This window comes from Colius striatus, chromosome 1 (assembly GCF_028858725.1).
Source record: "Colius striatus isolate bColStr4 chromosome 1, bColStr4.1.hap1, whole genome shotgun sequence".
Classification (NCBI taxonomy): Eukaryota; Metazoa; Chordata; class Aves; order Coliiformes; family Coliidae; genus Colius; species Colius striatus.
In genome coordinates, this window is record NC_084759.1 from 136,755,680 (window position 1) to 136,781,936 (window position 26,257).

The 26,257-nt window shown below is 39.8% G+C and overlaps 1 protein-coding gene across 10 annotated transcripts in view; it reads right to left on the reverse strand.

Annotated features, from left to right (window-relative positions):
• The window catches only part of SOX5 (SRY-box transcription factor 5), a 652,738-nt gene that overhangs the window by 275,151 nt on the left and 351,330 nt on the right, over nt 1-26,257 (reverse strand). For 6 of the 10 annotated variants that reach the window (XM_062009296.1, XM_062009288.1, XM_062009245.1 and 3 more), the window contains exon 1: nt 23,200-23,342. The exons of 3 other annotated variants lie outside the window; for them this stretch is intronic. In XM_062009296.1, the coding sequence (XP_061865280.1) occupies nt 23,200-23,237 (38 nt within the window). In that variant the 5' untranslated portion in view covers nt 23,238-23,342. Of the gene's footprint in view, nt 1-12,040; nt 12,107-23,199; nt 23,343-26,257 lie in introns of those variants that run through there. One more of the 10 variants, XM_062009270.1, reaches the window with a different exon arrangement.

The following is a 26,257-nucleotide window of genomic DNA, read 5'->3' on the forward strand; positions in this document are numbered from 1 at the left end:
TTAAAGAAGAGTTGTATGGATTATTAGACAGTCTGAAAAGTTCAGTTCGGAGCTCTTCAAATACATTCATTTTCATCTTATTAGCACAAGTAAAGTAAAAGCCTTAGGCAGGCAATTTACCATCCAGTTTATCCAAAGGGACTTCTAAAGGAAAAGTCAACCTTTGTAAATTGTTTGTGATAATCTCCAAATTGATCATTAATTATCAGCTGCTACTAAGCGTTTCTTCCATCAGCAGCACTGTGAAAATAATGCATTTCTCAGAAAATCTACTATTGTTGTTATTGCCACCTGTGTAATCAGCCATTATTAAAGCCAGCAAAGTTACATGGTAGGCTGCAGCCATGCTAAGTGAATCCTGTTCAGCAACCCCATTTTCCAGGCAGTGTAAAAATTAGTTACCTACCAACAGGGAGGCATTCATTATTAATGTTATATTTTACATTCTATACCTTCCCACATATAGTAACAGTTACAAGTAATTTAGACCCAGTCAACTGTGCTTAAAGCACACATTGTTTTGTACTGCCAAACTCAAGCTGATATACAGAAACTTCATTTTCCCTTTTACAGTTTTCTGATTTTCTTCTACTAGAAGTAAATGCTTACAACCTAATAGTGAAAATGTAAAAAGATCTTACCATATATAACTTAAGAAAAAGAACTCAGGAAGAGATAGCTGCAAGTAAAACAAGTTAGTGTCAGCTACCCTCAGGTCCATGTTGCACAGAAACAGAGAGAGACCTTTCAAGAGGCTGCTTGTCAACCTGCAATTGAGCCTCAATATAAAAATTTTGTCCAATGATTTCCAGAATTGCTGGGCATAATACACAACACAGCATTTTCCAAACTTTGGGCAATACTGTGACCAATGTACGACATCAGATATTCTCACACTTCAACTCCATTAACCATTTAGCAGAGAGTCACCAGTTAACTTTGATGAAGCAGCCCTGGATTTCACAGTCCTTGCATCTTCAGTGGAATCAAACACACCTGACAAATCAATTTCAAAACCTATTTCACCAACTAGGAAATCCAATCATGATTGGAATAAACTGCAAACCTGGCAACTATTTCATTATGTGTTGTCATGCATACTATAGTTTAAGGAAACAAAGCATTAACTTTAGAGGGAAGACATGGGAAGGCAATGAAAATGCTTAGAGATACAGTGTCCTTGGAAAAGGCTGTATGTTTACAAAGCATGTGACTGCATTTTTCTTTAAAAATGATCTACAGGTAAATAAAAAACCAACCCAAGGGGTAAAGTGCTCACCACCATGGGTCATGGGTACAACACAGCAGCAACTAAAGCCTTTTACATTTGAGAATGGTAGTCTCAGCAGCGACAAAATGTGTTTCTCTACTTTGGTAATAGACAAAATGCAAGACCATTCTGCATACCTGCAACCACATCATCTTTAACATACACACACACGGAGTAAAAGAGGTTTGTTCACATTAAAGAGGACTGACTGCTCAATGGGTTCATGAGCCAAGTCCATCTGCAGTGACTCCACACTGAGTCCTAATGATTCCAAATACAATGGGTTTACAGTCGAAAAGACGGAAAAAGGCAACAAGTACCACAGCTGAAGGAAGAACCATCCCTCAAAGACAGTTTTGCTCAGGTTCTCTCAAATTTATATAATTTAGGCTCACAATTGTAATATAGGATCTTTTAAATAATGTATATGAAAATTCTATTTCAAAGCGCAAGAAGCCTGAAATGGAATAGCCTCTTATAGAGAGATGAGACAGAATTCTGCTAAAAATTAAAGGAATAGACTTGTATTTTCTTCAGTGAGATGGTGCCAATGAATGACCTGCTTTTTCTGAGGGAGCTTGAGCTTCAAGTACTCTGCCATCCTTAGCAAAGAAAACAAAGGGATCTAAACTACTCAGGTGCAATTCTGTTCTGGTTCTAGATAACAGTAATGTCAAATGACACCTCCTCGCTAAAACTGTCCTGAGTGCTCGATACATGAAGAGCCGGGTATATGCGGTTTTTCTTCCTCTTGTAATTTGAGGCCTCTTTACTACTACTTTTCTAAATCCTGCAGAACCAATTACTTCACAGGCCACTGAACAGCATTTCATTCTAGTCACATACCATAGAATAATGTACTAATTGCAGAATCAGATTAAACCCCCCTGGGATCTGCATAACTTCCTTCCAGGATCTATCCTGACCATGATAGGCACAAAATAAACATTTTGCAGAAAGGCAGGTATCTTCAGGAGAAGAATTTAACCTGCAGAATCTGAATGCTGGTCACCATCCAAGAGCATGAGAGAACTCAGCCTGACTATCAGATCCTGGGCTAAACTTGTTGATCTGAAAATTTAAAAACATGCTTTATGTGCAAATAAAACACAATTTAGACAGAGAAAATAAATCCTGTGATGTCATTTATTGCTAGTTCTTTTCAGAAGAACTACACTAAGACTCTCAATGCATGCTTAATATCAGAAGCAAGACTTATCATCAGTAAACAATGTAATAATCTAGTTACATAAGCAGTAACAAGGCCTTGACTGGTAATGAACAATAGGATATCAAAGTTGTCATCTCTTAAACAGAATCTTAGTTGATCTTCTGTACATGAGTAGTCCCAATTAATTCAGTTATATTCTCAGTGTGTTTAGTGTCTGTGTAGATACGGCAGAAGAGAGTCTCACAAAGGTCTCTCTGAGGATTGAGTGAGCTTTGAAATTGTAACTTGGGTGATGTTATATGAAATAGAATCCAGCTTACTTGCCAGGAAGCAATAAAAGCAAACTCAGTGAGACTGCTCATGTGAACACATCTTAGCAGAATCAGGGCCTGCTCAAGCCACAAGGGAGGACAAACTTAAATACAGCATTTCAGTATAACCATTCTTTCAGCAGTCTTTAGTCTGTATTAGTAGCTAACATCTGAGGAAAGGGAAAGGTTTGCTGCTTGGCAATAGTGTAGTGTTAATGTAACACAATCTGTTAAATGAAAAAGCAAAATTAATTCCAATTTGGTGTCTTCACATTTCACACTCCAGAGACTCTTATGGACTGAATGAAAGGCAAGAAGGGGTAGGAAAAATTTAGTGAATTTTTCCAAACCAAAACATCTAATTCTTTACATTTCACCTAATTAAGAAGCAATCTGAAGGAGAAAGAACAAAGGTGTCTTATTTATATTGGTATTTCTTAACATGTGCCTACAACACTATAAGAAATGTCTCTCTCTGACCATCTTTCACTGCCTACTCCCCCCTCTTCCCCTTGTCCTCGCCACAATTCAAATGTTTAGCCTTACTTCATCCTCACAGCAAGGAATGGATTAAGCAGAATTACTTACTGCTATGCCAATTAAGGAGGAATTAATTACAACTTTGCCTCCTGTCCCTCTAAGGTTGTGAGTTTGTCTACCAAAATAGATCTGAATGTAGCCAAGCGGAGAGCTGCAAACACTCAGGAGGCCACAGGTACTAAGTTTCCCTCTTGCTATATTCAAACCTCTGGCTGCAGTGGGGTGACTTCAGTTCTTCTCGCCAGGCAAAAGTGTCGCACAACTGAGCTGTTGTACTCCTCTGTACTTCAATTCCCCAGACGTGTAAAAGGGGACAGTAATAATACCTATTTGTCAGCATCATTGTGCAAGTTAATCCCTTAATATTTGTAAAGTACCTTGAGATCTTAGCACAGAGGGCACAAAGGAAGTACAGAGTGCTATCACCATTGTAATAAACTGGGACATGTTCGAATTAGACTGCTTCTAGTGAACTAGAACTAGTGGACTTAGGCCGTCTTTGGCTTCTAGAGTTGAAAGTACACTGTCCAAACCAAAAAACTGGAAAGCTACACAAGACTTTTTTCTCCAGCAGAACATTTCTTTCTTATTTATTTTTTTCTGATGAAATACTTCACCATACCACCCACCACCCACATTCACTTCCAGGCTAATTATACTTTGAAAGACAACTAGCATAAAGATGATTATAGCATACTGAGTCAAGAGAAGGCATAGTCAAATAAACAGGACAACTTCCCTTGGTCCGTCTCTCACTTTTTTCCAAAGGAAACCTTTGTTTCCTTATTTTCCTCTTCCATTTTGCCACTCCTGTACATTTCCAGTTGCATCCTCCCACCTCAACCTACAAATTGTCAGCCAAACTGTCCTGTACACTCTGGTTACAGAGCAAAATGAAGCAATTCCAAATGACCCACTGTCACTACTAAAAAAAAACCCAAACAAACAAAAAAAACCCAAAACAGAACAAGAATCAAGTGCCCAGTATAATACCTCTATCCATTTACAATGCAAAAAGTAGAACAGAAGGCAGTGAGGTGTACATCTCATATAAATGTACTTCAGTAAGTAGTTTCTCTCCCCTGCCTTCCCCTTGCCATTCCTCCTCCCATTCCTTTTTTTACACCACCACAGGACCATGAATGTTCTGAAGACAAGCATTTCACAGTGAAGTCGTATCACCTCAAAGAGTTAAAAGCTCCTTTTGACTTTAGCACCTTCTGAAGTGTGTGAGGAGGATGCCTAACCCTGCAAAGTTCTCAACATTTCCAGCTGCCACTGATTCCAACAGCAACTCCAGGCACTCCATTTTGAGCTTTACAATACCAGGATAATAAATTACTATTATATCTGTTTTAATTAATCTGTGGTGATTTTCTATAAACCTGTAACTTGGGAGTCTAAGTGTTCTGCTTTGTTAGTCTGGTACTATCTATCACATTATAAAAGGACAGTCACATACAAACAGAACATGACCTTGAATATCTTATCTTCCAGAGAATAAATGTAACATTGCGTATTTGGACGAATCACAATATAAAGCAGAACTAGAGACTCCCTGAAAAAAATACCCCACTGACTTGACTAAAACGTCTTTAGAGAATTTTTTATATACTTGTTCTAAGATTATGCTTTTCTTATAGTCTATCTTTTTAACACACCAGAAAGAGTCATTATTTACTTAATGCAAAATATTTTAGTTCAGGTCTTTGCCATCATTTATTCTAGTCCATTTGTCACATCTATATAGCTTATATCATTATTGACACAGCTATGTGAGTAATAACATGTATCATGCCTCTATCTCTCTGTACACAACTCATATAAAGAATAAGATAGTTCATCCCAATGAATAATTATTAAGGGTATACTTTAAAAAATGAGAAATCAATTGTTCATCACAGTAATTGACTGTGGTCATTTATTACATCTCTGCTGTAGATTCTTCTCTGCTTTATAGTAGACATGTCATAACAGACATTACAAAAATACTGCAGAAGTTTCAGCTCTCTAAAAGTTAAATACATTAAGAGTGGTCTTTAGCAAGGCATGATAAAAAGATGAAAATAGACACAGGAAAAATGAGATGAAGAAAATGACAGTGCTGGTTTGCTGGTATAGTGACATACTGTTCCAATATACCTCTTTAGGGACTCATTTCTCATAAAATCTGATAACATTTATCACTGGTGCTCTCTTGCAACTGACTCCTACCAAACATTTAGAGGTTCTGGCTTGATTATCTGAACATGAGCGAAGATACCAAATGCAGATGAAGCCGACTTTTTGAACTGAAGATAACAGGATACAAAATTGTGAAAATAAGATAAACCTAGAGTTTTAGAATGTTCTGGCCATGCTGTGTTGCTTTAATTCTATTCCTCTAATAAGCAAAAAAAAAAAAAAAAAAAAAAAAAAAAGCCATGATACAACCTTTCAGACTTAGTAATACCCGTTAACTGAAAAGGAATTAAGGAAGGAAGAAAAATAGTTTGCATAAACAAAGAGGCAAGAGTTGAAAAATTAACTTCAAACCTCTCAGTCAGTAGAGCTGGGAAACTCAGGAGCTTAGCCTGCCTAGCTGAAGTGTGTAAAGGGACAGTATGAATCTCTTTCTGTTTATAATGTTGAGTGCCTTATCTCAAGATTAGACATTCACAGGAAAGAGTCTGTGGTCTTCACTATCTAAATACATAGACAGTCGTCAATGACTATACTATATAACCTGTAACTATATTACCTATGGCCCACTCATTTTGCAATTGCATCCAGTGGCAGTGTTACCTTTTAGTTAATATTGCCCCTCTCTCACAGGACAAAACGAAAAGAAGCATTCAGATTTGTATTATTAGCCATGTAAAACACATCCTACAATCAACCAAATGGAATGCACAATAGCGATATTGAAAAAAAAAAAAAGAGATTAAACTACACTAAAATGGGCCAAAATCTATTATTTAATTGATGTCATGCACACTCATTTAAGTTTTGCACAATCGCTTCTTCATTCCTGAAACATGCAATGAGTCCAAGGGGACTCCAAGCTCTGCTGTATTTTCCATGTTTCACTTGAATAAAATATTACAAATACGTTACCATGTATCTGGGATTTTTTCTGCAATCAACATAACAAACCAATGTTTTCACAATGTCGCCACAAACCACAGCTATTACCTCATACAAGAGCACCATGTTTTGGCAATGCAGTGCAAATAGTAGGAACAACTTGACCACCATCTTCCAAAATAGTTATTTGAACACTTTTCCCAAGAAACAGTAGCAACAAAAGCTGTGACTCTTCATTCCTTCCCTCCACCCTCTTGATGAATGAGAAGAAAGCACTAGAACAGGAAGTGTCCACTCCTATCTTCTCATTCTGAAAAGGCTCTGGATCACATTCACAGATAAATCACAGTGAAGTCAACAGGAAACATTCAAAAACATGGACAAATTACATATGTCATTTAACCTGAACACTTCAGAATAAGGTTTAAGAAAAAGAGACTATTCAGTGTCTGCCTGTACCACATGGGGAGACCTGGGGCAACACCTAAATTACACCAAAAAACATGAGTAGTATTTTAATTTAGAAATGGCACTGTCGATTACAGTGGAAAAATATGAAGATAAGGTGAGAATTCATTAGTGTCCTGATGTTGTAGCAAGTCCATACCTACAGAACTTCAAAGGAGCCATCAGAGCCTAACATGGCTGGCCTTTATTTGTGTGTTCAACCTACCATATTCCTTCTCAGATTTTATTCAAAATGGTTTCAAGAAACTTGCTGTTAGTACAGATTAAACCTACTTAACTGAAGTATTTTCAGAGATCATATCACTATCGGGCCTGATTAATGGGTCTTGAAGTCTACAGCAGTGAGGCTGCACTCCCTATATATTCTAAATATGATTATATATTTGCATTCTCGATTCCTTCTCAGTGAAACCAGTGCATGCAAAATAAATTCCACAGTCCCACATCTTGTATACAAAGGGCATCACACATATCCTGTGACTTAAGCTATTCTCCTGAAATTATCTTAGTCTCACACAATCACACTTCAAACACCCCATATGTCCAGTTTGGTAATTCCTCCTTTAAAAAGCTAATAAATGTAATACTTAGATGCAACTGTATTTCATCTAAAAACAATTATCTTCAGTACTTTGTGCCAGGAAATGCATCAATAGGAATCATTAACAATGCTTCCACTTAATTTTCTTCCTGTTTAATGGGCCCAATCCAACACCCAAGTTAAGTCAATGAGAGCCTTACAATTGTTTTCAGTGGGAGCTGGACAGAGCCTTATGATCATACATGAATGTGGGACTTGTGCAAGGAGGACGAATGACAAGCATGCCCTCTGTTTATTCACATAACAATACCGTAAAGACAGAGAAAGAACAAACTTCCTTCTGATGTTCATACCACTCAGAGCTGCAGAGAAGTCAGCAAAAAAAACTTTGTAGGTGAGGGCAATCACTGCTCTCTGGACTTAGCCTTTGTCCTCTTTTCTAAAACTACCAATAAAGAGAATCACACTCATTCGCTGAAAACTGGACCGACACAAGGCACTTGGTGCCCAGTGAGATGCAACTTTTACCTATTATGCTTCTGGAGTGTTTTTAAAAAATTAAACCCCCCTAACAGGAGACCCACTCTTGGTGCTCCATATACTCTCCAATTCAACAGGGTTGGTTTTTCTTTGACATGCAAATAAGTCACAATTTTTAACAACTACAATGCACATATATTGTTTTAACTCTACCTGATAAATGGGTTTTAAAATGTAGATAAATTTATTTCTGCGTGTTTCAGACAGATAAAAATAAGGAGAGAGAAAAACACGCTCTGATTTTCTCCCTAAGTACCCCTGGAAGTGGTATATTTCCAAAAGGATTGCATGTATGATCCGAATTCTTAAAAAAATTTCATTGTCCCAAAATTCACAAAATTCCACATGTTCTTGTTCTAGCTGACATATGTAATTCTTTCATGCACAATTTTTTATTTCCTTATAAAATCATGCACTCTTCCTAAATACACATTCATTCTTTCCTTCTTCCTTTTATGTTAAATATAACATCAGAGTCTTTGAAAATACAGAAGTTACATAGTCTTTGTAGGAAGCACCTTCATTCTGCACACTTTCTGCACACCTAGGGCTTCCTGGAAGGCACAAGTAGCACTTAATGCTTCAAGAGATTTCCAAAGTCTGTACTGACATGTTTCTGACTTTTCTTTTTCTTTTCCTCATACACTGAAGATGTACAGTTAAAGAAACTGGCAGGCTGATATTCTGTAGCCATTTGGCACCTGCATATTGTGAACTTCATTTTAATTTTGGATTATGACAATTGCAGGCCATAACGAGAGTTGAAGTCCAACCTTCAAACTTGGTCATTCATATCCAGCTTTAATGGAAATGCAATTGTAACTTGATGGTAACACTGAAATAGCTGAAAATCATAAGCAGCCGTCAGGCAAGCTTTATCAAGTGCATTCTCCTCTGGGAACCATCCTCTCTCCATCTCAAGCTCTTTGTAAGTCAGACAGATCTCTAAACTTAATGGAAAGGGTGATGCAACACAGCACTTTGTTTAGAAACAACAGGAAAAGACCAGGAAGAGACGCAATTAGAATTTTAGTGGTGGAAAGAAAAGAAAGTGGGAAGGAGGAAGGGAAGAAAAAAAAATAAGAAGGAAGAGAGAAAGGTATTTGTTCAGTCTTTATTAACAAGACAAAGTAAATAAAATTAAACCATTTGAGAATCTGGCTTGAAAGCTGTCATGTTAACAAAAAGGGTGTCAACTGGCGAGTTGTTTAAAACTGTAGCTGCATTCTCATACCCTCTGCCTCCTCTTTCTCCGAGTCTTCCCCTCCCCACACCACCACTGCCATCTGAAATTTCCCTTGCCGTGTGCTCACTCTAGAGCTCCCTTCCAACCACAGCAGATTTGAGGAATCTACAGAAACTACACTGACAATAAATATGACTATATTATCAAAACATAGGATGAGGGGAAGCAAACAAAATGACCAAATTGTTGACACTGATCAAGGAGACTTTCCTCTCTAAAATTTCCAACAACATAAGAAACGAATAGCAAAGCTTTCATTATGAGTCCACTCAGAGTGTTCTTCAAAGAATTTCTTCTCGCTCATCCCTGAATACAGAGGCTTATTCTTGTGCAGTCATTAACAATGAACAGCAGATAGGCTACTATTTTTCACTCCTGAAGAAACTCATTTTATGGCATGTGACATGAAGAACTACTTCACTTATGAGATGGTTAAGTAACTTCAGTAGAGTTGCTACTGGAGGGCATGGTGACAAAGTGTCTGGAGAACTGGCCCGCTTTCCATCCAGACCACCACTTAAAGGTCCTCAGAATTTTCTTAAGCTTAATGAGTTTATTGTTTAAATCTGTATTTGTGAGATTAACATGTATGTTACATTTGAACACAGAAAGCATGCCTGAGTGCTTGTGGAGAAAAAGTTAAAGAAGAGCTGAAGAAGAGACAGGACAGGAATAATGCTGAGGACTGCAAGTCTATTAGCTTGTTAAGGCTACAACCTTAATTCTGTTAGGGTTTATTTCACACACAGTTTTTTAAGAAGTCATATTTTTGCTGTCTGTACATTATGATTCATTTAAAACTACACAGAAGCTTTTAAGTTTCCAGTATTATCATTATTTTATCCACAGAGATACAATGCTATCCTTCTTTCATCATCTTAGATGTTCTCCACAAAAAGAAACTCAGGCAAATAAAATGCCATAGTTAGAACCAGTACTTTTTCAAGACCACATAATACAGAGAAGAGGAAATCTTCATAAAATAAGACCATAAATAACAATCCTTTTAGTCACCCTCCTGACATCTCAGAAGCAAACAATCCAGCCCTAATTTTAAATGAAAAGTGCATTTATTAAGAAAAGCACCCAGCAACATTATCATCTGACATAAGCAACTCTCTAGACACAGCAGCAAGGAACCTTTAGCCTGTCCAAAGGTGTTAACAATGCAGTACTAATGTGACACGGCACTTAAATGGATGGCCAAACACAGAGGCTTTGTTACATGCAGGAGGTTATATTTTCATCATCTTTTTCCAAATGTGCATCTAAGGAAAAACACTATCAAATTCTTTCAGAGAAGAAAAGCAAAGAAGAAACGTACTTTGTCCTGCATATTTTATGGATAAATCTAGTAAAGGCATAGAAATAATACCCAAATTGCTAACAAAGAGTAAAAGCTCCAAAGATTTTTTAATTATTTTGTGTATGGTGTATTTTCTTCTGCTCAACCTAATTTGAGTAGAACATGCACTGGTCGGAGTATCAAATTAATACATACTCAAATCTTCTCTTAACTTTCAATTTTTAAAATATATTTCATGAATAGGCTTTTAACAAAGATTTTAGTCAGTGTCATTCATTCCAAACCTTTGAACAGATGAATTTGGTCAAAAATTATTACACCGTATGCCTGTAATTTATGCTATCAACTTTACTTTCCACCACAGCACCGCTAAAAGAAAACTGTGGTCCTGATTTAAAGCTGGAAATTCCAATCAAATGGGAAAGTGTTAAATTCAGAAGGGCTTTTGGTCCATTAACTTCCATGCTGATTTGACACGCTCTGCAGTGCTTGGGCAACAGACTCTGCTATACAACGTATTCCTAAGCAAACAGTGCTTTGTGTCATAAACCATCTGGGGTGTCAGTTCTAAGGGCCACTCATCTAAACTCCTCTGATACACTTGGAAATGCTGAGGTGCAGCACAGAAACTTTTTTTTTCACTACAAAATCCCTTTTGCAAGGGTAAGGAGATGCTGCTGTCGGATGGAAGGCACAAATTTTTGGCTAAGGCAGTTGTTTTCATTATTCCACTAAAGAAAACGATTGGATACACAAGTTTTCTAAAAAACACTTTGATTTTTCTAAAGTATCAGTAAAAGTGATACCATTTATAACCTGGACAGTGCTCCCTTTCATATCAGAGCCTATAGTTGCAATGCTAAGCGCCAAGCAGATGGTTGAAATCTGTTTTGTATAAAAAGTGTGTGCGCACATGCATTTTTTTTAGATTGAGTTCTTTGTATTCATATTCAGACCTAGGTTCTAGCCATCAAAACACTGGCACTGAAGCAATCATTAGCAGCATTTTAGACAACTGGCAACTAAGGTATTCACAGTTCTCCACAAAATGTTCAGTTAATATCTCCCAGATGTACAATTAAGGCAAAAGATCATCTTCTTAAATTGGTATCAGTGCTTTGGATGGCCTTTCAATAGACTGCACATATATGTAAAAAGCTATTTTATTTATCTTCTTTTTTTAAATAGTGTTCTAACTTCTATTACGCATTAATTTTTTATAGCTGCTTTTAAAAATACAGGCTTCCGTATCAGACAACTATGACAGCAGCAACTTCATTCATCTTGTTTTCATCTTTCTAATAGACATCAAGAAATTCTATGAATCATTTTAGTAAGAAGGTTCTGTCTTCTTATCCGATAACCATTTGGTTTATTTCTCATGAAAATATGATAGGCTATACTGCTCTGGAGGAACGGGCTCCAGACAAGGGCAGTGAGCCCTTCAAGAACCAGCTAACGAATCTGCTGCTGTTAACAGGGGACAACCCATGGCAAATCACCTCAGTTGCAGGTACCTCAGTCAACTAATTTGTAAGTAGGTTGTTCATTACCACAAACAGCAAAACCAGAAATGCTTACCAGTATGGGGCTCTGCTGTCTGCCTGGGGTTCTCATGGAATCTGGGAACTGGTGACAATAATTTGCCTGGTGACAAATTAACAGAGGTCACACTTTTGACAACTGAGGTTATCAAACAAATGTATATTTGGGAGAACAAACTTTCATGCCACAGTCTCACTTAAGACCTTGGTGGCCACAAATGGGAATTACTACCTTAGGAAAGACTGATTTTATGTACAGTACCAAGTCCACCAAGGCCCAAATGCTAGCCCTAGCAGAATTCAGCTACATTTTCATCACTGCTGTTCTGACCATTGTAATCTGCCAGGGATACACACTGTTTAGGAGGAACAGATAGTTGATCCATCTTTAAAGTACACTGACACAGAACTTCTGAAATCTACAGATTTGAAGATGCCTGCAGAACTCTCTCCAGATGCTATAGAAATTTGGGCTTGTGCTCAGCAATCTCCTCATGAGTCACCATTTTGTGCAATCCTAGTTTACTGGGGTTAAAAAATGTCAGCCTTTTTCATAGAGTTGAGCAGAACATTACTTAGGTCTACATTTTTAGGACCTGACACTGAACTTCAATGCCACTGAGTCTAAACACTCATCATGAAGGGGCACTTTTTTAAAGGAAGCCTTGACTGGCCCTATCACAAAATAGGTCTTTGTGAACATATTGCAGAATAACTACTACACTATGGAACATGTCTGGCAAAAATCTATTATCTTCAAAGTAGTTTCCCTCTTAAAAAGCTTGTCAAAGAAAATAACTTAATAGCTCAGTCATAAGACTCATAGGCTACAAAGATCAAATCCACCCAGGGCTCCTTAGTTTATATCCCTTTTCTTAAGAGTGTGTAGTAAGAGATTCAACACAGAGACTAGATCTAAATCTATCTGCAGACCCTAGTAATTCATCCCTACTCTTACTAAGCGTATGGTTGGAAATGAGAAAAAATAAATAAATCTAAAACAGACTAGAAGAACTTTTAACACAATTAAGAAAATAATTCCTCTCTTTTAGTAGGCCTGTATCATTTCCTTCATTTTAGATCTCTGTCACACATTTAAAAAAGAGATGTCAAATATGAGGGTAAGAATCACGATGCATTTTGTATTCTGCAATGTGGATTTTGCTAGGTGGTTTGCTCATTGTGGCTGCCTACATTGCTGCTTTCAGTAGAGTCTGTTCCTCACATTAATACTCTTCATGTGAAGAATTTTCTCCTGGACTCCCTAGTGCCTGGTCCTTAGGTTATTAAACGTATGACAGCTTTTATACATAGGTCTGAAGATATTAATTGTTGTCCAGGATGAAACCTCTACCTGACCATTGGTAGCACGCACTATCTCTCAATTTATTCCTTAAATGCTGTGAGTGCTGCTACCTTACTCTGGTTCTCTGAACTCGTCTCCAGGTATGAGTTAGTTTAGAAGTACATTCAAATAATTGGAGGGGCTTACAGACAGTATTCCCTCCCAGACATACAGACAGTATTCCCTCCCAGACATAACCTATGTGGCGAGGGATGCAAATATTTTCTTACTTTCTATTATTAATTATACTCCAAAGTCCCTGTTTTACATTTTTAAAGAACCTGAATATTATAGTTCATCTTACTAGAATGACATCTTTAAAAATTATAATTGGACAAAGTCTGTAATTTGCAGTTCTTAGGATCTCAAGAAGCAAAAGGAGAGTCTTGAGGTTAAAAATCAGGACTAGCAGTCAGTATCTCTACTTTTTATACCACTCATGCAAATGATTTTTTGACACCATCCCTCAGTTTTCTCATCTATAGGTTGAGGCTAATCTTGCTTCTTAATCTAGAGCACAGAAATCTTCATGATTTGTATATTAATGCTTTCCAAATGCTCTGAATTTCTGATCAAAAGACTTTAAAGGAAGTAGGAATCTATTATTAATATTATCAGTACTTCTAACAGTAAAGCAACTTCTACAGACATATGTAGAAAATATACAGGAAGAGAATACACAGGCACATACATTGCTCAATTTATAAATTCTAAAGTGTGGCTTCAGGACTGAAATCTCATTCACAAATCATTCTAGGGATCTCTTACCTACTCTCCGTTTCTGAATTTTCCCCATACAAAGACACATTGATATTACTCTAAGCTCTAAGCACAAAGGCTGCTCTGTGGAATGGAAAGAAACCTTCTTTTTTGTGTTTGTACAGTGACAAGCATAATGGAGTCCTGATTCAGGATCCTTGCACTCTACCAAAAACATAGTAAATCAATGACACTAATACACATGCAGATTATCTATAAAAGAGACATGTGGCATACTTGAGAGTGGGACAGTATTTTTCCCATACTTTGCATGGTTCTTCATGCAAACATCATAGCCTAATATTGTTTCCTGAGACACACAAGACATTTCAGAGTTTAGGTGAGAACAGCAAAAGTGACCAGAACTTACAAAACATAAGCAAAGTATGAAAGCCTTCCACTGAGAAATTCTGCCAAATCCCAATCTCAACTGCAAAACCAGAATCAACTCCATGTTCATACTGTTTCAACAAAGGTGAGAATCAGTAGCCTTCCTTACAATACACTGACCACAAATATCTACTTAAATATCAAAAAACCATGGGCAAAAGACAAACCAAAGGCTGAACCTGAAGACAGAGATGTATTTTCTTTCTATGTCCCTGTGATTTTCAAACTCAAAAGCCTGGACATTTTTAACAGACGTGGAAAAGAAACCTATGTGGCTTTACTCAGCAACTGAAGAAGGAAACTGTACCAGAAGAATAATGTCGCATGTTCTGTTTTCATTTGATTTTATTTCATTTAGCCTTTCAGTTCTATTTCAGTTTTGTTTCATTTAGCCTATTTTTTTTTAAATAATCATCATGTTTTGGTGATTCACATTTCGCACCAGCACAGGAACAAGTCATGTAAATACAACACAACAAAATGACCCAGTTTGTTAATAGACATGCCAAACGGGTAAGAACATCCTTTCCTCCGCCCTTACCAACCATCACCTTCCCACACATCTCATTTCTATCCAAAAAAGCTTCTGCCCCAGTGAGGCCACAGCACTGAAATTTAGGGAGAAAACCCTATGAATAGAAACTTGACTAAACCTTTGGAGAAAATGTTTTCAGTCTTGTTTTACAAAGTGAATGTAATGAGGCCGTTAAGGGAATTTCTCTGAAAACAGAAGACTTATGTACAGTCAAAGACAGCAGACATACAGCAAGCCAGTGCTCCCTCCCAGCATAAAGCTCTGTTGAAGTGTCTCAACCCTAACTCAGGCAAGCCATTCCAAAAGGTGAAACAACACCATATGCTTCACACCCTTCATTAAACATTCTCTCTCTTGAAACAAAGAATACATCAAAATTATAAAAATTGTATGCAGAGATGCACTTTGGTCTTTCAGATCATGATGAATTTTAACTGCATTGCACTCTATTAAAGCACAGTCTCTTAAGGGTTCTCGACAAACTGAAGATAACGCAACTTAATGCAACCCAGTAAAGGGATATGCCAAACTACAGAGAACAGGCATGAAAGCATTAGTATGTGTGGGTACACATACTCCTGAGACTTTTCAGGCTCACTGTTTCAACTGGCAAAAAAAGTTTGGCAAAATCTTTCCATGTAACTATGGTAAAAACAAAACTAAAAATTGTTTGGAACCACTAACATTTTCCTTGCTCTTGGTCTTATGCTATCTATTGAGTTGACAACAGTAAGTAATTCTAGCTCACACTCAGATACATTATCTTTACCCATGCCCAACCTGAGAGCTGAATGAATGAAATATGGGGCATTTTTTTCACTCCCACATTCTTAAAAAAAAAAAAAAAAAAATCAAGCTTGGCACCAATGAAACCAAGAGGATTACAAACTGTATAGGTTTCACTTTACATAGACTACATTCATAGGTCTTTTTTCTCTAGAGTTACAAAGGTTCATGAAGAACAGTAGATGTAGACAATGGTTTTAACTATACAAGAATAGCACCTACCCACACACAGCGTTCCTCACCACAAAAAAGAACTTTGGTTATTCAGACAAGAAAATTAAATTTGTATTCACTCTGCTTATATTTTTGCTTGCAAATGCAATTGATTTATGTTAAGATTAGAAAGACAGAAGCAAATACATAGTAATAAGACGGTAATACAATCACACAGAAAAATGAGCGCTAAGGTAACATTTTATGATATATTTAGATCAAATAGCATGCAGACACCCACATTCTAGGAAAAAAACAAAACACAGTGAAGACAGTCTGTATGAACTTGAGAAGACACAAAAGCAGAAGTACTTGTTAAAATAAAATAAAATAGTTATAGATCTCAAAGGGCAGATGCTGATATGAATTTCAACACTTGATCTTTCAAAAAAATTATACAGCTACAGAATACTAAACATAATTTTTTAAAATTGTAAACATAATTATAATTTGCAAATGGACAAATGTTACCTGATTAATCCCACAAAAATTTTAAAGGAAACAAGGTCAAAGCCATTTCAAACTTTCAAAACGAGCCCCAAGCTTTTTCTCATTTTTACTTCAACTCTCAGAGTTCTACAAGTCAAAAATAGTACCATGATGTTGGAATTTTTTTTTTCCTTAAACAAGGTGACAAAAGGACAAGCTGAAAAGAAGTGCCATGCCAAATCAAAAATAGAAGGTAGGAAAATGTTTGCAAATTTCTTTCAAAACAAATAACCCTCACCACCACCCCCCCAAATACCATGGGCAGCACCCTTGACATTTCTGAACTTTGTATTGACATCTAATGATTCTAGCAACCAGAATTCAACCCATGTTTTTCTTTTCCTTCTTTTTTCTAAACAGAAAAAAACCCCACAAAAAAATCCCCACAATTTTGCACCTAACCTAAAAAAAGACAGACAGCTTATCTGAATTATCACTGCACATCTCAATTTCCATTCACTCCTTACATTCTTTTCAAGTACCATGGCCCCTGCAAGTAGCGCTCACCAGAATTCTTCCAAAATCTTGTCTAAATTTGCTCTCTCCCAACAAGTACCGCATGCAGAACTTCACACTGTCACAAGGACATGTGGGCTCAGGGACAACTCTTAAGAGACTCCTGGCTTCTCAGGCTGGCAAAGGCTGGGCTCAGCGCGGAGGTGACAAGCGGCGTCTCTCGCGCGGAGGCTGCGGTGTGCGGGGCTCCCCGCTGCCCCCCTGGCGGCCACCGCCACAGCTCCAGGCAAAGCACAAACCGCTTGGACCAAGCCAGCCCCTCGGTAGGGTGTGGGAGAGGTGGGACACGTGGCAGACTGCAGGCTAGCATCGTTACCCTGGGCAAAGACGTAGGTGAAAACTTTATGGCCACTGACGGCGGCGGTGTTTCGCCAGAGGGTATGTAGGACGAGATAGGAAAGGTATGGAACGCTGTAAACCCCTGTCAGGTACAGCACGCTTCTTTCCCACTGCCCAAAGCCAAAAGCTCACAAGAAAAAAGCAAACCCTTTCAGAAGCTCCAAAAGTAAGTCCTGGTTTAGGTAATACAATCATGTGATGAACATTTGCTTAACTTGCAGCATAGTTTTTACCATACTCAAATGCAAGATAATTTTACCTTCCGTAGGAAACACGGGAGACCTCACACACTTTCCAAGTTTGATAAAAATGCACAGATACTTTAAAAAGAGAAAACCACTTTGCTTCTAACGATGCTACTTGCTAAACAAACTCCGTACCATCAGCAGAGACATACTACACCTATTGATTAATTGCTGCGAGCGCTTCTTTTTGCTTGCCTACAGTACCAGAATTCACAGGCATAGAGTATTTCCAATGTGTATAGCTACAACATGATAATGTGGTTTTCCTCCTCCACTTGGAAGTTAATTATGTTACAACCAGGCCTGAGCAAGAAATTAATTATTTTCAAAAAAAAAAAAAAAGGAAAAAAAAAAGCCAACAGAATGTCAAACTGACTTGTGCAAGAGTTGGGATGGCAGAGGTATCTGACATGCACATATGCAGCTATCCTATTCAACATTAAGAGATTTGAGTATAGTATGCAAAGCATGCAAAGAAACTATAAATCTACCTGGGGAGGAGATACTCTTTTTCCTGTATAAATATCGTAAAAGTGTATTTCATACAGCTACAGATATATCACATTACACAGACACATATGCCTATCCTATCAGGGAGCTTCACATTTAAGTAACTCAACCAGATACTATACTCCTCCTAAATGATAAAGCCATAAATGCTTGTTAAAAGCTCCCTGAGAAGTAGTAAATATTTTGTAAACTAGTTATATATTTAAGATCCCTGGACACCAAGAGAAAGAAAAACAATTCCTCTCCTATCTTAAAGGTACCAATCAAACACACTATGCACATAAACATGGCAAGATGCTTGGTGGGAGAGTGTGTGTATGTGTTTGTGTGTGTTTTAATTAACTCCTTCAATGCATATGATGAGCCAGCCACCCAGAATTAGTAATGCCAAACTCCCGATTTGATTCAAATGCAATGAATACAACAGTTGAATTGTGCGGGCTGGTGTGTCACTCATCAGCTCTCTCATTTGGGCTTTTGCCTTCTAAGTCTAGTTCACAATTTCAGCAACTGCTAAATTATTGAGATGTTCATTAAAATCTATAATCTGTAACAGTCAACTTCTTCCTAGCTAAGCATAACCACAACAAATGAAATTAGCACATGCAGGACATTAATGACTAGTCTGTAAATGCATTAATTCCTCCAGCCTTATCTCAGGAAAATAAAAGAATGTTAATTTTTATCACTGCGAAAAACCAGTATCTGAAACTTTTAACTGGCACTGCATTTAGTTTTCTGATCCCAGACCCCTCCACGCACAAACGTAAGCAATAAAGTCCTTCTCTCAAAAAAACTCATCGGAAGGTAAAAGCTATTCAGTCCAATATTAAAGAAATCTCATTGTTGTCTTTTAAATGAAGGAATCACTCTTACTTCTACAGGTAGATTTTAGGAGAGTGGGACGTCATTCTGAGCAAGCCGGTCAATAGAAAGGTATTATTCCTTCTCCAAAATTCTCAGCAAACGCAGCAGAAGCAGCAAGCTTTTAGGGTAACTTTAGCTAAGAAAAGCACTTAGGAATACGCAAAGTTTCCTTTTAGGAAAATGATTTCTCCATTTGACAGTGTTGGTACAACCCCAAAATAAATTCAGTGGGAGTCTGAAATGACTCGTGCAGTGCAGCAGTGAAGCAGCTAAGTATATTTTTTTCCTCCCAGCAGAGGCTTGCTTTACATCCTTCAGCCTTTACTTTATACAAGCTATTTACCAGCACAGAGAACATTTCGAGTGCAGAGAACTGGTGACAGTAAATGTTAAACTTGTTCTACTGTCCCCATCCTCACTGCTTCCATCTGCGCATTTCATCTTTTCTAGCTCTTCCTTTTTTGTTTTCCTATGGAAGCACTAACCCATCTCTCTTTCTTTCACAAGTACTGCATAACCCTACCTTCAACTGGCATGTTAAATTAAAAAAAAAACAAACAAAAAAAAAAGAAAATAAAGTAAAAGAATGACAAAGAGAAAGGATGTCACTCTGTCCAGATGCCTAGCGTAGTCTCTCTCTGTCTACAGAGAAATGTAAATATGCAGTAATTAATTTGGGTTTAAGAACATTCCATACACTAGGGACATTGTTAAGCAGTCACTTTATCTATTTTTCATTTATCAGACTTTATTAAGACATTAAAACTTTATGTTGGGCATTTCTGAGATTTTATCGTTCTGTAAATTTCACAGCTGCCCACGATGGTTCCGGCCACATCATCTCTACCTTTTCCTCCATGAAGTAAACTTTCTTGCTATTGTGGTCATACTTGTTATAGGGAAGTAATAAAAAAAGAAAAAAAAAAAAAGAAAATCCAAATAACAAAAGAGTTATTCTTTTTGAGACCTTTCAAGCCAATTCAGAGTGCCACAGGTATATCACAAAGTTATCCCAGAAGTTATCCCTTCCCTGTGTAACAAACGGAGCAAATTTTGGTTATAATTTCTTCTTACAACAAACATCGTCCCCCTCAGGGTATGCATTCTGATGCACCTCTCAATCAAGCAGATGAACTGCCACAAACAGAAATAAAGACATGCAAGTAACTTCTCAGAAAGGATGAAAACCCTTACGTTTTTGGTTTAGCAATTAATTATACATGCTAATTCTCAAAACCTACTGCAATTTACTAGTGATGCTGAATGAATTAATGAATGTTTATTTGTCTGACACCAAGGATCATTTTCATTCCAAATGTGTATTGCGAGTGCCCCCTGATTATGGCCCCAGATACACAAGAGAAGTCCTCTTGATACATATCCCTTCAGATGGGGTGACTGAAAGTTTCCGAACTGTTTGCCGTTTACCAGGATACACTGAAACATTACAGGAAAGATGACAGGGAGAGAAGAATAACCTCCCGAGATGTACACAAACACTCTGAGACCTGAACTGCAAACAACTTCTCTTGATAAATCTTCACCTCCTTGTAATTTGCTATTCAAGTTTAAAAGGGAATAGTGGGAGATAGATAGATAGTGGTAACAAAACTGAAGTCGGTCATGCAGATACAACATGCTGGACCCCAGCGACTACAGAAATGTGCTCCAAGAACTGTGTTTACCAAGAATTTGAGAAAAATAACCTGCCAGAAACGTCAAAAAACACAATCATCTGTGCATCATGCATATATACACACATGAACTCTGTGAGCATGTATGTGTGTCTGAGGATTTGTGGCTCAGTGTGTCTTCACGGCTGTTATTCTGATAAACACACATACATTACATGGACAGTATCTACTCTGTGTATGTCTTTGTAACTATGGTCAAACACACACAATGTAAACAAATGGTAATGATTAACAGAGGTATTGGTTTGTATTACCAATTTCAACTGCAGAGAGAAAACTGTAACAGAAAAAAAAAATTGTATGTCTCGCAGTTCGTTTTTATTGCTTCCCATTTCTACTGCTTGCTATTATCTGCATAGCAAAAGGAGAGCAGTGTATTGATTATTTAACTAGAATGTTTACAAGAGCAAAGCTGTGATCTCTGAAAATGAAACGTATGCCTTGGGGGTGGGGGGAGGTGTGGGGGGGAGATTAGAGAACCTCATTTGATTTCTAAGGAAGATGGTTTGCCCAAAATTAATGGTTTCTATATAAAATGTATATAAATATGCACATATAATGCAGAGAGGCTTCAGATTTCAAAAAAGTCCCCCAACAGGAAAATGAAAGGACTTCATTCTGCTTCACAGAGTTTACAAGTATTCTGTTCATCACAAAGTTCAAAGAATAATCGAAATTGCTTGCTTATAAATGTGTATGTGTGATCTTACTGAAGCATATGAAACACTTGAATCAATTAATTGTACGAACAAGACAAATGCACAACCGTGATGCTAGATCAGATTCGACACCAGAAACAGTAACGGTTTCCTCAGGTAGTTGAACTTAGTTAATACAATGCACGTGCACAAACCCAGTTTTGTTATATTATTGTAATTCTAACAAAGCAAAGAAAACTGCCAAGTATTCCAAGTAAGTCTGGAAAATTAATTATATTAAAGACGACCTTGGAGCAGTGCAACGATGCCAATTCCACTTTCTAGTAAGGAAGTGTTCTAGTTGCCGAATGAGGATTGAAAGCATTAAAGTAGTTCTTTTCTGTGCTTCTCAAATTTAGTTTTCTCCAACCTTTGAATCAGAGTGTTCTTTCCTGTCCTTTCTCTGCACGCGTGTTCCTCAACCCACTTAAAATGTTTTTATCTTGCCTTCTTTTCTGTGCCTTTACTATCAAATTCAGTAGGTTTGAACGATGAACAGCTTGACTTAGCATATTTTTAACCAGCTGGTCTAGCACCTAGCTTGTATTGCATAGTCAGATACAACCAAATGTTTATACAGGAGGTAGCTTTCACGAAGATGAGAAAAACCTAAGTAGCACGCATCCTGGCATTCTTTTATTTACCGCTTAGAAGTGAAAGTTTGGATTGTTTACTGCAGCCGCACAAGGGACTATTTAATACCATTTAAAAATGAAGCCAGTCAGAAGGGATGCCGGATCATCAATGGACGAGTGTGCAAGCCCATGAGAAAACGCTTCAAAACCTCTTTAAGAGCGCCAGATCATATGAAACAAGGACTAAACTCTCGGAGGTCATAAGCCGTCATCGGTGACAGCAAAAAACTTAATTCCGGGCAGAGAAGGCTCCTGCATGGGGCAGGGGGAGATGGGCGCATCTACGTCATACCCCAAGCCCGCTCGTCATACCCAAACCCTGCTATTGACACTCCGCAAGAGAGGCGACGGCCAAAACTTGGAGGCAAGAGTTTAACTTTCCCACCATCCCACCCTTTTTTTTCTTTCCTCCTCAGGCAGAAGGATGTTCTCCTGACGAAGGGCCGGGATGTTAACTTGCCTAAAAATAATCGCTCTTGCTAGATCAACAAAGGGTCATGTGCTCGGCGGAGCGCCTTCCCAAGTTTGACGGGAAGGCGAGGTTGGAAGTAGAACCCCCTCCCCGACTCGCCCGCCACAGGGCATCCTCTGTCGCCCGGGGACTCCCCGGGCAGAGGCGGGGAGGTGCTGCCCAGGAAGGCACCTCGCTCGGTGCGCCTCGGCGGGGGCCGGGGAGGCCGGGCCGGAGGAGGGCACGGCAGTCTCCCGGGCCGCGGCACAAAGCTGCGCGCCGCAGGCGCACGGCCGGCGCGGCTAACAGCGGGGTCGCCGGCGCCGGCCGCGGGCGCGGGGCTCCCCCGCCCCGCCCCGCCCCCGCCCCACGCCCGGCTCACTGACACGCCGCTCCATAGCCAAGGTAACGCTCGGGAAGGCGTGGAGAGGGGAGCCGGGGACCGGGGAGGGAGGTGCGGGGGGAGCATCTCCCCGGCCTGCCGCCAAGCGCCGGAGTTGCGCGCCCGTCCCCGTGTGTCTGTGTGAGCCCGCACCGCGGGCAGCCGATCCGCGCACACGCGCCCAAACACGCGTGCTCGTATAAATTAAAAAAAAAAAAAAGGCCAACAACAAACAAACCACACAACAACAACAACAAAAAAGGGGGTAAAAGACACACACACCTCACGCCCCCCCCCATCGCAAAAGGCGGCGGTCCCCTCGCCCCAAACAACTCGGCTCACCTTTCAAACTCCTGAGGTAAATCAGGGTCAGTTAGCATGCTGGAAAAGCACAATTTCCCTTTGTCACAGCAGCCACCTATGGTCGCCTCCAACTGAACCTGTCAAGTGAGTCCAAACCTTCTAAACCGATTGATTTTCTCTCTCGCTCCCTCTCTCTCTCTCTCTCTCTCCCCCCTCCCTCCCTCCCTCCCTCCCTCTCCCTCCCTCCCTCCCGGCTCGCTCGCTCTGAGCGAGGACTCCTTGACCAGTCTCTTAAAGGGGCAGCGCGCCTCACAGCAGGCTGCTCGCACAGCTCCCCCCACAGCGGCGCGGCGCGGCTGCGAGCCACTGGGCAACCTCAGGGTGCCTGTCCTTTCCTTTTAATTCTGCTCGCCCGCTGCCGCGAAGCGGGAAAAGTCGACTCGTTCAATGTCCTAAAAACCGGGCGGGACGAAGGGGAATAAATAGAGGGGAGGGGGGAGGAGAAAAAAGAAAAAAAAAAACCCAAACCAACAAAACAAAATACAAAAACAACCCGACAATCCACCTAAACCGGCAAACCAGGAGCAAATCCCCTGCGCTGAGGAAGATCAGTGGAGAAAGAAGATAAAACAAGAGCAGACTGATTAAATTGAAACAGTTATCAACTCTCGGAGTTCAAATAGGGAAGAAAAGGCATTACCGAAGGCATTTTACATTTTTATTCCTTTCTCTCCCCCTTCTTTCTCCGCTCTCTCGCTTTCTCTCTCTTTGGGGAGGGGAAAAAAAAAAAAAAAACCAACCACAACACACCAACCAACCACCCCGCACAACAATCGGGCATTGTTCTGAGGGAAGAAAAGCAACTTTGACAGATTGAAATATAGCAGAGGCCCCTTCAAGGAAACCTGTAAACAACTTGTCACTCACTCTGTCGGTCTCACTGTTAGCTCTTGCTTTCCACAAAGTGCTGCGAACCGTCCTGGCAACAAACCCAAAGTTTCCTCAGCTCCAAACTCCATCAAACAGCCCTGTTGTGTGCAAGGGAAAAGGTAGCCACATGCCAAAACAGCGGGCGCGCACGCACAAGCACACACAACAACAAAAATAAAACTTTCCGTTCGTCTGCTAGGGCTTTTCTTGTTTCCTTTTTACCTCCTCCCTCCCCCTCCCCTTCGACCCCAGCAAGAAGAGTCCCTCCGCTGTGGATCTCCCTAATTCCTCCTGCCAGTGATAACAAGGTGGACGAAGCGGGGCTACGGAACCCCTCGGCTGGCTGGCGGAGCGCAGCCTCTGCCGCGCTTCCCATTACCCAGATAAAGATCTGGCAGGGGAGGAAGGCAGTCAGGTAACGGACCTTTGACACGCGTGGGTACAGCCGCGAGCAGGTCCCGCGCGGGCCGGGCTGCGCCGGCAGCCGCGGCGGGGCCAGCCCCGCAGCCCCTAGACACCCGCCCCGCTCCGGCGGGGAAAGCGGGGTAGCGGCCGGGAGAACGCCGCGGGGGAAATTCCCGTCCGAACCCTGGGGATTAGCCGGGGGCTACTCTGGCTGCGGACCGCACAATGCCTCAATAGTCTGCACGGCCCGTGTCCAGTCTGGCACTGAGCTCGCAGTGAAGGCAGGAGGAAGAAAAGAAAAAAAAAAGAGGAGGGGAAAAAAAACCCAAAAACCAACCCCGGTCTCCCTGTTCTTTAACACACACATGCACACAGACTCCCACACAACCACGTATCTATACTCCATTCTTTCCGCTTCCCCAGCCTTAATTCCTTTCTCTCTCTCTCTCTCTCTCTCCCCCCCCCCCCCCCCCCTTTAATTTGCAGCTGGACAACATTAAGGGCCTTTAAAAACCACGAGGTTCTGACCCCACAAGAGTTTGATTAGGTCCACTACCCCCTCTCTTTCCCCTCTTATCCTACCTCCCAGTGACACTAAGAAAGCAAGTTTACTTTTTGAAATACATATACATATTCACACAGAGCAGACATTTCAACATTTTCATGCCTACTGGCTTAAAAAAATCCAAATAGAAAAGCTTATTCTTTTTATTAATATCCATCAGCTACACTGTTTAATTCACTCCTTTTTCCTTCTCAATACCTATGTTACGAACCAGCAGGCTCACAGAGTGGCCAGTCAGTCCAGTGTTGGCATAAAGGCATCATCAGGTAGAAGTCTGGCATAATAATTTAATCACAAGCAGCAAACCCACTTGCAGCTTTAAGCACATCATCCCAAAAGTGCATCAGACCATTCCCAGAAACAAAATGCTGATACAAAGTTTGCAAAGGCGCTTTCACTGCAGCAGTTCACAAGAGAGGATCTGCAAAGGCTGCCTCCAGCCTGCCTAACACCACCACAGCGCTCAGAGCGGAGTCGCATACAATCTGTCAACTTCTGGCATGAGGTGGATCTAATGGCTCCTCACTGTGGGGCAGGGTAAACTGACTTCCTTCAGTAGCCCCTAGCAAATAATATTTTCCACAGAGGTCCATTCATAGGAGTCTGACAAACCTAGTTAATACGTATAAGGAATTTTGAGTAGCTAGCCCTTTTAGGACAGCTATGATGTAGACACTGAAAAGCCAGCAGATGATTAAAAAAAGAACAATCCCAAATACTTTTTCTTTCATCTGAGGGTCTCAAAACCACGTTAAGTCTCACATTACTCCTCTGCAGGTAATAAATATAATTAGGACCCATTCCAAAACTTTATTTGTATTGAAAAGTATCTCGCTCCGCAGGGGCTCCATTCAAATCAGCAATTCTCTGTGTGGAGTAGGAGGCTACTTAGTAGGAGAATTTGGCCTCAGAAAAGGAAACTGAGATGTCAGCAGGCTTAGTAGCTTGCCCAAGTTGACATAGTTAGCCAACTCCAGCAAAAGGATGAGGAACAAAGATCTCACATGCCTCACAGTCAACAACAGTCTTTATGCTGCTGAAACATGTATATTTTAACCATTTTTCACACAAAGATGTGATTTTTGCATCCACTCTGGTTAAAAACATACTTCATTGCTGTACTCGCATTTGTAGGGCCCCTTTTCTTCATCTTTCATTTTCCCCTTGATACACCACTGCCCATCCATAAATGCTGTT